The sequence below is a fragment of the Pyrus communis genome, chromosome 5 (genome assembly GCF_041283825.1).
Source record: "Pyrus communis isolate YQ-2024b chromosome 5, ASM4128382v1, whole genome shotgun sequence".
In the NCBI taxonomy this organism is placed as follows: Eukaryota; Viridiplantae; Streptophyta; class Magnoliopsida; order Rosales; family Rosaceae; genus Pyrus; species Pyrus communis.
In genome coordinates this window covers 22,214,157-22,227,394 of record NC_142569.1, presented here as the reverse complement: position 1 = coordinate 22,227,394, position 13,238 = coordinate 22,214,157, and the positions used below count along the sequence as shown (strand labels likewise).

Sequence of the window (13,238 nt, the reverse complement as noted above, 5' to 3'; positions counted from 1 at the left end):
CTTCACGGATTCTCGGTATCCCTTGAGACAATGCCATATTTCCCTAGTAATATGGTGGGTCAAAGAAAAGCTGGCTGGTAGCCCCAAAAAATTTGTGGTGGAGCGCACATGTGAGAGTGAGAAAGGGCAATTAAAGCTCACCCGCCAGGCAAGGACCCGAGCATGCGTGGCACCCCCCTCACCCAGTAGGTCTCCCAACCCCACCCATGTGGCCATGTTGGCCGCTTGTCTGCAAGAAGAAGGAGCCTAACGGTTCTTTTGCCTAATCCAATGGCTCTAATTCAAATGGACCAATGGTCCAAATGTATATTTGTTTTATATTTATAATTTCATTGAATCCAACTGTTGATATTTAATATGATCAAATCCAACGGTATAAAAAAAGATCTAACTGTCCAAATTTAAATCAAAACGGCAAAAATAATTTTTAAAAAAATATTTAACTCATAATTCACCCAAAAACTCTATAAATACCTATGTATTTGTTCAAACATCCACACAAAACTCACTTTTCTCCTACAATTCTTCCAATTTTTCTTTCTACCACCTTCCAAAACCCTTCTTCCCATTTTTGTTTCATGTGTTTTGTGTTTATACATTTATGTCATGTGTTTCATATTCTTCCATAGTGTTTCATGAGTTTCATGTGTTGATTTAGTGAGTTTTCAATATTTATTAGAATTTAAATATTTTTAGGTTAAAATGTTCATAAAATTAATTTAGGATAGTCTACATATATATATTTTTTTAAAGTTAATAACAAAAATTAGCCTAAATTCATTTTTTAATAATTTGGGTTAAAACCTAAATTTTCAGGGCTAAAAATTTTAGATTTTACTCCAAAGGTTAGAGATGGTCTTAGTGCGGATAATATCGTTTTTTTTTTTTTTTTTTTTTAACACACGATATTATCTACACTAAGGGAGAGAGGTGAGTTTAGTCTTATAATAGACTAGCAATAATGTGGTTTAAATTTACCTTTTGGTGATAATCGAACCTAAGGCCTCTCACTTACAAGTAAAAGAAATACTCTTAGACCATACTAAGTGGTAGATAATATCATTTGTTAAAAAATATCAAAAACTTTGTAAAAGTCCATTTAAAGGAATGTGGGTAAAAAGTCCATGATAAACTCACACATGGCTTGCAAACTGGGCCCGTGAGAGGCCCATTAACTGCCGGCCTCGAACTCGAAGGCATAGTGGGCGCCACGCTTACAATGTGGCGCCAGTACCGGATCCTGGCTTTATTCCTCTTAAACCCTTCCTCACCCAAGAGACAGTCTGCAAATCGCTCTAACATCGAAGCGTTTCTTCAGCATCTTATCCTCCTTTACCAAACCATCCATGGCGTTTCGAATCAAAGAAATTATCACCGAATTGTAATTTTATTTATGTTTTAGTTCTCTGGACGTTGCTCGAGCATCGAAAGCAGCAATGGCGACCCTTTATCCTTCTCACTTGTTATCTGCGTCCTCCCACCTCCAATCCTCCACTAAAATGGCGTTCAGGCCTCACCCTTCTCCTTCTTCCCATGGGCTCAAGGTAGGTTTTGTAATTTCTCTTCCCTTTCTGCCCCTTCTTAAAAATGAAATATTCTTGATTTTGAATATTAGGAAATGGGTTTCTAGAATTTGTATGTCAATTTTAATTTTTTAATTTTTTATTTATTCTCTTAGTTTGTGTTGATATAACCGAGCGCAATGGCGTTCTACGATTCATATAGCCAATCTCATTTAGTGGTATAAGGCTTTGCTGTTGTTAGTTTGTGTTGATATGTTTGGTCAATTGGGGTAAAGAATTGTATAAAATGGGTGTATTTTTTGCAAGGGGTTTGTAGCGTCGTTGGTTAAGAGCATTTATCCTTGCACGTGAGTTCGAGCATGCTTTTCCCCTCACCTAATATTGCTTGTATAAACAAACCCAAAGCATTAACCCTCACACATGAGGTCCTGAGCTCGATTCCCTCCTCCCCTAGTATCGCTATACAAATCTGAAGCATTCACCCTTGCACATGAGGTCCTGAGCTCGATATCCTCCCCCCCCTAGTATCACTTGTATAAAAAAAGGCGGAGCATTTACCCTGGCACACGTGGTCCTGAGCTCGATTCCCTCCTCCATAGTATTGCTTGTATAAAGAAACCTGAAACATTCACCCTCGCACATGAGGTCCTGAGCTTGATTCCCTCCTCAGTCCTCACTCCTTCCCTAATATCGCTTGTATAAAAAAATGTTTCCAGTTTTGTCAGCACAAGCATGTTATGATCTAAGAGAGACGTTTTGTGCTTGCTAATGGAATAAATTCAGAAACCTCCAAACGTCTGATGTATCAAAATTAGGAATTATTGAATTTGGCAATACATTGTTTCTAGTCATTAACTTTCCCTAATGAATGTTGAAACTAGTTTGGTGTATAGATTTTTGTTAGATGGAGTTTAGTTGGATTGGGTCGAGTAGCATTTTCAGTTAACAAGTTTCATTTCATTTCATTGTAGATGGGTTTGGCACAGTGTAATGAAATACATGCCTTTGGTCAGAGTTTTAAGCCTTATGGGCTGCGTTCAAATTCTCGGCACAATATCTTGCATGCGATAAATATGACTGCAGGACAGTCAGATGACTCAGGGAAGATGAAATTTGATCAGCTGATTGATAAAGCAAGACAAGTGTGGGAAAGTTCTCCACAACCTGTCAAGAGCTTCCCTTGGAAAAGAGCAGCACAAAACTTTGTTCAACTCATCATTGACCTTATACTAGCAGTTGTCAAGTACTTGTGTGTACCTCTATTTGCAGTTTCCTCGCTTAGTGAAATGTCTTACTGTGCTCATGAAAGGAAGTTGTTTTTCATTCCTATTCCTGTCCTCATTGGAATGGCTATTGCTGAAGTCTTTAAACTCGCAGCACTGGATGCTTCTCCACGTCTTAAGGTAAAGTTACCTTGCTTAAATCTCCTATGCATAGGCAGAAAGATTTGAACAAGTACAAAGTTGGGGTGGGTTTTTTCAGGAATGTGGCTTACTCTGTTGATTAAATCTTATTCAGAAGATCGTTAGAAATTTTTTATATAAAGAAAAAAGGCAATCTTTAGAAATGATTGGTGACTACAACATACTTTTCCTGACTTGCATTTCTATACCTCGCTTAGAATTGCTGCATATCTTGATAATGGAGTAAAGCACTCGGAGGGTTTCTTCATTTTTCAATATTAGTTGTTTTAGGCGTCCTGCAATTTTCTTCTGTGAGTTCATTCTATTTGAACGGTTCTTATTGTCTGGTTTTAATTGTCAGGATGCAGAGGTTCCCTGGCATCTGATTCTTATGGCAATTTTCTTCACACTGCTCAAATTGCCGGGTCCATATTACCCATTTTGGGGGAGAATATTAATCCCACACTTTGCTAATGGGGGTTTGTTGAGGACATTATGGCTTGCGTTTTTGTGGTACAGAAGACCTCAAAAGGCATTGAGAATGGCACCATCACAACATGCTGAAAGTGACAGTCGGTCTGAAGTTGAGCCAAATAAGCTCTAGTTCATGCGTCCAAAACTGCACCAGGTATTTGTTAACTTTTTCTAGGTTTTCTTTTTTGAGTGTTTACTCTGTTCACTGTTCATAATAGTCTATACCATACGATGTAGAGTAGGTGTTCTCCTCCATATAATAGTTATACATCTCCCACATTTCCTCGAGGCTTTCTTCTTTTGTTTAGTTAGTAAAGTGATTTAACTCTTCATGGAATCATTAATTCACCACCTTCCAGTTAATCGTTTTTTTCATGTCACTGACCCGTATGTTTTTGCTTCCTTGCTTTGCGTGACCCTTTAAATTTTTTTTCCAATATGATATAGATGAAATTTTCTCTGCTGAAAGAAATTACTCAAAGGTGGAAGCGGCATCGATTTGGAGATATAATGAGCGGTTCTTGGGATGCCTTTGGCGGTCTTGGTAACTGCTACACATTTTGCCTTGTTAGGAAACCTTTGTAACTCTCATTTCTGTTTCTTTTGTTTGGTCGGGAGAGGAAGGCGTGCAGGTTTCGAGTAGCTAAGGAGAAATTTAATATTAAGTATGTCGGAAAATTATTGATACATGATATACAGATTGTTGAAGCTCTGTGTTGTGATTGTTTGTCTTCATACAAGTGTTCCCTAGAGCAGGACATATTTAAACAGAAATCATCGACTTTACAATATACCATTGATTCCAAAATTATGGAAATTGTTTGAAGTTGGGTCGTAGTATAGGATCTTACACATGCTTCGGACCTATAGAAGTCACGCATGACCGAGTAAAAAGAAAATCCTATATTTCTGTCTGTCACTTTTTGTCCAATCTGAACAACTTTGTTCAATTGGGTTTGAGTAATAATTGCCAGCTTCAATCTAATAACTTGAGTGGCTCTTGATATACCATTGCCATAATTGCCGTAATTGCACATTCTTAATCAATTTATGCCCAACTGTACTCCTTTAATTATACACGCAATGTAATGGGCAGGATATAGCAATTTTATACCACAATTCGATTTGTGTTTAATGTATTGTTGGAAAGAAAGAAAACATGAAATTCTTCAAGGGGATCGATGTTGAGTCTTCACAGGAACGGCAACTCAAGGTTGAGTTTCTTCACTTGTGGCACTAACACAACAAATGTGACTCAAATGATATGTAGCTTGAGGGTTCAATTATAGCATAAATATTCTCAATCAAACTTTTACAGATTGAGAGACTCTGAGCTATAACCTCAATTACTTAATGAATGGACCAACGTTACTTTTCTCAAACCTTCTCATTTCTTTGAGCTGCAGAGTTTCTAGATTCAACAATGGCACAAATCTTCTCAATCGAACATCAATAGCTTGAGAAGATTGGGAATGAATCGAAACCTCAACTCCTAGTAATGCAAGCTATATGTTTAGTTGCTGAATGAATGGATCAATGCAACTTTTCCAATATCTTCTAGTTCAATATAGGAGTCTCTGTTAAAGGATTTCCTCAACCTCTATTTCGCACGTCTACGGGCTCTACGTTTTGGCGATTTGGGTATTTTAAACGCACCTATTTATACCGCACAAAACCTAAAAATGATGAGCTTGTTGATGCACAAAATTAGTGAGACTTCAGAACAACGTAAAGTTTTAAATTTTTGACCTTAGCACAGTTGCTCCGGTCACGAAGTGTAGGTCAACATGTAAAGAGAGAGGTAGGGAAGCAAATACAAGATGTACGTGGTTCACCCTAAGTTGGGCTACATCCACGAGATAGAAGAGTTCTCATTAATAGTGAACAATTGACACAATACATAAATTCATGCGTAATCATCATTCGTCAGTTCTAATGACGAGTTTAAGTACAATAATGATATTATGGATTAATTGTAAGAGAATGATCTTCTTTAATAGTTAAGGAGAGTCTCCAACTTTTGTCTACGGTTGATGTGGGACTCTGAGCTTTATTATGATGTTGACACGTGTCTTGTTGTGATTGGCCTCCTGGTTGGAAAGAAACTTTTGTGCTTCGACGGGGATGCCTTAACACAAATCCTTTAGTGGGTCCCTGAAGGTATGAAGCGGGGTGCTTGCAATGGTGAAGCCAGGAATTGTCGAGAGGAGGGGTGAACTTAAAAGATTGTAATGTTCAAAAGAATGGCAACAATCCTTTTATATAGTAATGTCTTCCATAATTTATCAATACAAACCCAATTACAATTGTTGTCAGCGAGATTTCATGTCATTAAAATGTTGCATAATAGGCGCACTATCAATAGAAGCAAATACATCTCTCTCAATGTAAACAAGCATGCTATCTCTCAACCATTGATCTCCCATTTTATTGCACAATGGTGTTTTCCCAATATTCATTGTAAAAAATACTCTCTGTACCGAAGCGGTTGCAACTGGTAACCCCAAAAGCAATGTAAGAAGCTTATACGCTAACATATAGTTTGCACAACTCCTGGTCTTCATCAACTCCTTTGCAAGATCACTAATTCCTCTCAATGATTAAAACTCACTATGCATCTTTATATCATGAATGTAATTGTCAAGTTGAATTGGAAGATTCATGAGGCCCATAAGATCAAAATCTTGAGGATAAAGTTGAGCTAAACGAACAATTTTTGCTTTGTCAAAAGATGTATAATTATTCACCGGACTCATACATACAACATAAAGAAGCAACTTGGTGTTTACCTCATTAAAGCGATCATTCAATTCCTTTAGTTGCATATCAAGGACTTGAAGATAGAGGTCCACACGATAGTAATGAAATTTTGTGATTCTTGAAGCTTTATGCCTTGATTTTTCAAGTACGAAATGCAAATCCTCCATGTTAGGAACGATAATATCATGTTCATCACAAAACTTTTGTACATCATCAAGCAAGTCCTCAAAGTCATCATCTCTCAAGTATTGTAGTCTTTGCTTGCATACTTCCACTAACGCAATCTCATTCACAATATCTTGATTTTTCTTTTGTAATGTTTGTGATAACTCATTTGTAATTCCCAATATAAGTCCCATCAGAAAAAGGTGAAACACAAATCAAAATTTTATATGTCATGGAATAACTTGCTTGCTTCACCAAAATTGTCTTGGTTGCCATCATTTTTAATCCATTTAAAGCACCTCCACAAAGTGGTGAAGCTAGAAATAGTGGAGGGGAGGGGCGAACTTTAAAACGGTAAAAAAGTTCTGAAAAAATATAGACAACAAAATTCTTTTAGATAATAGAAAATATTAATTTTGTTCATAATGAATCAATAAACAAGTTACAATTGTTGCCAGCGAGTTTTCAAGTCTTGAAAACGTCGCATAACAAGCTCATTATCAATAAAAGTAAAAACACACATCTCAATGTAAACAACCAATCTATCACTCAACCATTTATTTCTCATTTTGTTACACAATAGTGTTGTGACAATATTCACAGCATAAAACGCTATATTCACCGAAGTTGTTACAATCAGTAACACCAATTGTAGCTTTCACACCTTCCAACCTTCACTAATTCCATTGAAAAATCACTAATTCCTTTACATAATGAAAACTCACTATGCAAACCGAAACCATTCAATCATTGAGTAAGAATCGACACAACAAACTTAAACTATTAAAATTATATACAGTTTTTTTTTTCATAATTGTAAAGATTTGAGATTTATTCTAAATTCGTAATAGGACCCATGTGGCAATGAGCATATTGATATATGAAAATAATACTTGTCATGGTGACACGGGTTATAGAACACTGATACTGGGAAAATAAGGTTGGTTGGCACCATTGGAAAATATTGGTGCATTTTTTTACATTGAAAAAGGTTCCCAGTAGCTTTCTAGAACCTAGAGGTTCTCTACATCATCATTTTTCTTCCTATCACTTTTCACTTTGTTCTTTCCGTCCCATGTTCATCACCGTCTTGCACTCTCTAGCCCTCTCTCCCTCTTAGTCTCTCAAGCTATCTCTCATCCTCTCCATCTCTCTAGCTATCTCTCAGTCTCTTCGTCTAAGCTTCAACTTTCTAGAACCGGCGGGCGACATATCGTTGAAGGGTAGCATCAAACCTTCCATAAGCGCAGCAGTATAAGTGCAAAGCTGCAACCCAAAAGCATACCCAGTTTCCTGCATGTTAGAAAGATCAGAGGGGTAGAATCCGTACTTACAGTGGTGATTTTTGACGAACAGAGGGGCGGCCGCCCCTTATTGTCCTTCTGTAGCTTCGCTAGTACCTCTATTACGACTTCAAACATAACAACAATACAAACTATAGGACCATAATGTGAGTTCCACCGTGTCTCACAAGGACCAAGGTTCTAAAAGACGCTAGGCGCTAGTCGAGCGGCGGGTTAGGGCCTAGCGCCTAGGCGGCTAGGAGGGGTCTAGGCGGGAGCCTAGGTGGATTAGGCAGATTTAACTAAATCTACTATATTTCATATAAATAAGTGTCTATTTATACTTAAAATATATATAGTTTCATCATAAACTCCAAAATAGAATGAATATATATTATGAACCATTGGAACATAATGAAATTATGGGGAACAAGCATATAACATGTGTTCATTCAAGTATTCAGTGTTTCTTACAATTTATTGGAAAAAATAAAATGTAAAATGAAAGTTATCTATTTTCTGTCTAAGTGAGTCGTAACCTAGGCGGGTTTGGGTGGGGTTGGCGGGTGCCTAGGCGGTCTAGGTGGGTGCCTCAGTAGATCTAGGCGTCATTTCTTAATTTTCAAACACTTAGGCATTAATCGGGGCAGTAGCCAGCTGCCTAGGCCCTAGGCCCTAGGCGGGGATTTTCAGAACAGTGACAAGGACGTATGAGACTACTTTCTTGATTTAACCCGTTTACCCGTTTCAAGATCACCAATATCGAGAGTTTTCTTAATTTGTTCTTGTTGTTTCTCTCCAAATGCATCACAATGCTTACACGATGATCCAATACTATTGACCAAACTACTAACATTATTGAAGAAAATGACAACACCCTACTTCCCTTTGCAACGACTACAAGAGCTAGTTGAAGCTGATGTGCAAAACAATGAACAAAAAATGCTTGAGGATACTTATTCAAAATCTTTACTTTAAGGCCATTTAACTCACCTCTCATATTACTAGCTCCACTCAAATTTGTTTTAGCAAATAATCTCTCAATGGTCTCTTCAAGCGAGCTACTAGTTGTAGAGGAGACATGTTGCACACCCAAAAACCTTTCAATTACTTCTCCTATTTTGTTCACAAAATGCAATACCACCGTCATTTGCTCCTTAGTTGAAATATCACGTGATCCATTAGTCAAAAGAGAAAAAAATGTATCTTCCATATCTTTAGTGAGTGCACCAATAGTTTCCATGGCACAAGTATGGACGAGATCTTTTTGAATATCGAAAGAACTATACTTAAGATTCTTGAAAGCATTCTCAAACACAACCTTCGTAACTTTATCATTATGATTGCCAAGAAATTGCATAAGCTCCAAATAATTATCTCTATTGCTTGATTTCAACGATTCATCGTGGCCGTGAAAAGGCAAACCGTGTTGCAACAACCATCTTGTGCAATCAAGTGCGCCACTTAATAAATAGTGATAATTAATGCGAGCTTCATGGTTTGCTTAATCACAAATATTTTAATATGTTGCTTTTGCGTCATCAAATCTCTAGCTTGTTATAAAACTTTATTATGAAGACTTCCAACACCTCTCTCATGATCTCGAAAATTTTCAGGTCATTTCTTCCAATTTGTATACCCTATCTCAATGAAGATATCACTTCCGGTATTTCCCTCTTTATCAAAAACACACTTGAAAAGATAGCAATAACAGCAAAATGTGACATCTTTTACTATACTATACTCTAACCACTTAAAACTATCAAACCAACGAGTGACAAAGCATCCAATTGTTGCTAACTTTTCTTGGCATGATGTGATCTTTAGGTTGACAAGGATTATTTTGGAGATAGTATCGATGAATTGCTTCGCGATAATTAGGTGGATAATCAAGCATTCGACGTCTATGTCCAGGGTCTGTAGGAAGATTAACCAGTATTTCATCCAACTCGGTGACCTCACTTTGTTGGAACTACTCGGAATACTCGAAGAAGGAATATTTGCAATATTCGAAGGAGGACTACTTGGAAAATTCAAAGAAGGACTAGCTGGAATATTTGAATTGAGGATGATTTAAGCACTGTTTATTATAGTATCGTTCCATTATGTAACTATATGAAAAAAAAAAAAAAAAAAAATCTTAGACTTATCCTAGAGTAAAATATAATATAGTCAATATGACTAGTAATTAAACAATTCAATTAATCAATACCAATATTCATATAAATTATTCAATAATGTAAGATCCTACATCGCCCAAGGGTGAGGATCCTTTATGCCTTATATGTACATTCCACCTCCAATTAGCATGTGGCCTTTTGGGAGCTCACTGGCTTCGGGTTCTGTAGGAACTCTGAAGTTAAGCGAGTTCGGGTGAGAGCATTCCCAGGATGGGTGACCCATTGGGAAGTTCTCGTGTGATTTCCCGGAAACAAAACCGTGAGGGCATGGTCGGGGCCCAAAGCGGATAATATCGTGCTACGGTGGAGTCGAGCCTAGGATGTGGTGGGGGCCCGGGCCAGGATGTGACAATTTGGTATCAAAGCCAATCTTTGGCCAGACGTGTGCCGGCGAGGACATCGGGCCCCGAAGGGGTGGTGGATTGTAAGATCCCACATCGCCCAGGGGCGAGGATCCTCTATGCCTTATATGTACATTCCCACCTCCAATTAGCACGAGGCCTTTTGGGAGCTCACTGGCTTCGGGTTCCGTAGGAACTCTGAAGTTAAGCGAGTTCGAGCAAGAGCATTCCCAAGATAGGTGACCCACTGGGAAGTTCTCGTGTGAGTTCCCAGAAACAAAACCGTGAGGGCGTGGTCGGGGCCCAAAGAGGACAATATAGTGTTACGGTGGAGTTGAGCCTGGGATGTGTTGGGGGCCCAGGCTGGGATATGACAACAAACAAAAATTCAATTCATTAAATTAATATCAATAATCAATTAATCAATAACCAAGAATTCAATTTTTACCCTAAACAATAATTACATTCATCAATGATCATTCATAGGATTCAAATCTATAAGCAATAATCAATAATCAATAACTATATTAGTGTATTACTCTATGATTCTATATTAATTAACTAAACTTTCGTATTAATTAATCAATTAGGGTTACGGATAATATAATCAATAATCAACGGGTTGGCTGCTAGAGGTTAGTGGCCGACTTTGCTTGAAGGCTAGAAATAAGGGACAACAAAACAGGATAAAGGGGGCATTGAAGGAGTTCTTGCTGCCTGCTGGGATTTGGGGGTGCATGATTTCTGATTGGTTTTCAAAAAGGGAAGGGAGGATTGAATAGTGTGAAGGCTGAGGTAACAGGGGACAGTGATCCCCTTTTAATTATTTCTTTCTTTTTTAATCAATTAAACGAAACGGCATCTTTTGGTTAAGGAGTATTTTTTTTAACACTAAATGAAACGACATCATTTCATTTAAGGGGTTTTCAAAAAAATAAAATAAAATAACAATGCAGCAGTAGAAACCCAGAAACTGACATCAGGCTAAGAAATCATTAATTCCACTAGGACCAGAAGGGCGGAACCACCCTCCTGGGCTTTATTTCCGACCGCCTTGGGGGTGCCTTCCCTGTTCCTTTGTAGCTTCACCAATGGGTGCTCGGTAGTTTCGGGATTGAAGTTTGACAAAAACAGTGCTCCCCAAGTTCCTGAGTAAGGAAAGCTTCTCGGTTGAGGACTTGCAAAATTCGAGTCCTTGAGTAATTACGAAGATTTCGAGTGCCTAAGTGTAGTAGCATATAGTGGGAGTCCCACCAAGTCTCTGAACGAGGAGAGTTGCCGAATGAGGTGTCTTTATTTTCCCAAATCGTCAAAGGAACAAAAGAGAACCTCTTCCCTTAAAGGCTTTATATATATATATATATATATATATATATATATATATATTGTTATAAATAGGTAAAAGTTAGAGAGATAACCTTTACTAGTGACAGGAGCGAAGCAAGTGTAAAATATTACACTGTAACTATAGCATAAGATGATGACAAATAAAGGAGGTAGGAATAGATAATAATGTTATTGATCTTTCCTTTCTCTCTCTGTATTTTGATCGTAGTCGAGTGCTCTATTTATAGAGCAACTCGCATTATTACATGTTAAAATTTACATCACATGATTTTGAAAATACAATCCTTTTGTTTCCAAAATCTACATCACATTTGTAGGTATTGAAAAATCTGTGTGTGGGCATTCAGCACATTGCCAATATTTTCATCATATATATATATACACACCTTTTTTTTTTTTGTTAAGCCCAACCCTTTGTTCTATTGTATTATTTTGTCCTAAGGTTAGGAGGCCCAAAGGAAGCCAACGCCCCTTCTAGTCTACCTGGCGCCTTTTTAACTTCAACCCCTTCTTTTGACTATTTTGTTTTTTAAAAAGAGCATTAATAACCTAGGTTTACTAACCTAAGTCTACCCTCCTTCCAGTCCGCCGCTTTGTCCACTTTTTCATTATACATACACATACATAGGAAAAATTAGTATGTGATCTTTAATTACTAATGTTCATTGACTCAAATCTTATTAATTTTTAGATTTTGATCCAAGTCCTTAACATTAATGTAATAATGAATTTACATGTCAGTTACATAATTTTTTAAAATAAAAATTAATAATTGATTTAGAATTTTAATACTCACTCCTTTATTAAACTCCTAACTAATTTTCAATTAAAAACATTTCCAAAATAAATAAATAAATTAGAATAAGTTTGTACCCATTAGCTTTTTGAAAAAATGTTTCCAATTTTTTAATTTTATATGTACCCATTTGATGTGAAAATTAACTTGACACACAAATTAAACCCTATTGTTGACAATTGTAGTATATATGTAAGTAGGGATCGTTCTAGACCGGAGATTAACTAGGGATGCTAATCAACACAAATAAGACTTAAAAACACTAAATTAGACTCTATAGACTCAAAACTGACTCAAAACACTCAAAACAACAACAAACAATTAAAAAGACTTAATTCTAGACCTAACAAGTGATTTTGATGAAAATAAGACTTAACTTGACTCAAGAAACTAAAAGAAAACAGATTTTGACTCAAATAACAAGACTCAATGGAAAGGGGATTGTTTTTGACGAATTTAGAACTTAAAACAGAAACTTTGCATAAAACACTTTATGAAAACGAATTTGGTGAATTGAAAAGGGTGAAAGTCTAGTTAGAGGGTTCATCTCCACACATGACATATGCATACAAACCAATTTCCAGTTATTATTCCTTTAGACTATGAATGACAATGCTCCAAATTAACCGTGAAAAGCACAAATTAACTTTCAGATTTTCCTTAACTCATTGAATTGGATGAGATACGCATCACAACCAAATTATCCTTATCAAGTTCCCTAACTATGAAAAACATGATAGAAAAACATATCAAAGGTCATTAAGTTCTTTGAAAACCATAAGCATTGACGAGGCATTCATAACTATGAAAAGCACGATACTCATACCAAGGATTTACTTAACACGATCATGACTAGTGACTTCCATTACTTGTGAATATAAGTTCATAATTATTAGGTGAAACTCCCTTATACTCTAGCATCAAATTCATGCATGCAAATTAAGTGTCGACCCTCAATTAACATAC

General features: G+C 36.8%; 1 protein-coding gene across 1 annotated transcript; it reads left to right on the top strand.

Moving 5' to 3' along the window:
- The first annotated feature begins 1,223 nt into the window (after positions 1 to 1,223).
- On the top strand, positions 1,224 to 4,208 carry EMB1273 (embryo defective 1273). The gene is made up of 4 exons (XM_068465264.2): positions 1,224 to 1,544; positions 2,495 to 2,926; positions 3,288 to 3,554; positions 3,848 to 4,208. Exons 1-3 carry the CDS (start codon positions 1,437 to 1,439, stop codon positions 3,528 to 3,530), a joined length of 783 nt encoding a protein of 260 aa, XP_068321365.2. The 5' UTR covers positions 1,224 to 1,436; the 3' UTR covers positions 3,531 to 3,554; positions 3,848 to 4,208.
- The last annotated feature ends 9,030 nt before the right edge of the window (positions 4,209 to 13,238 follow it).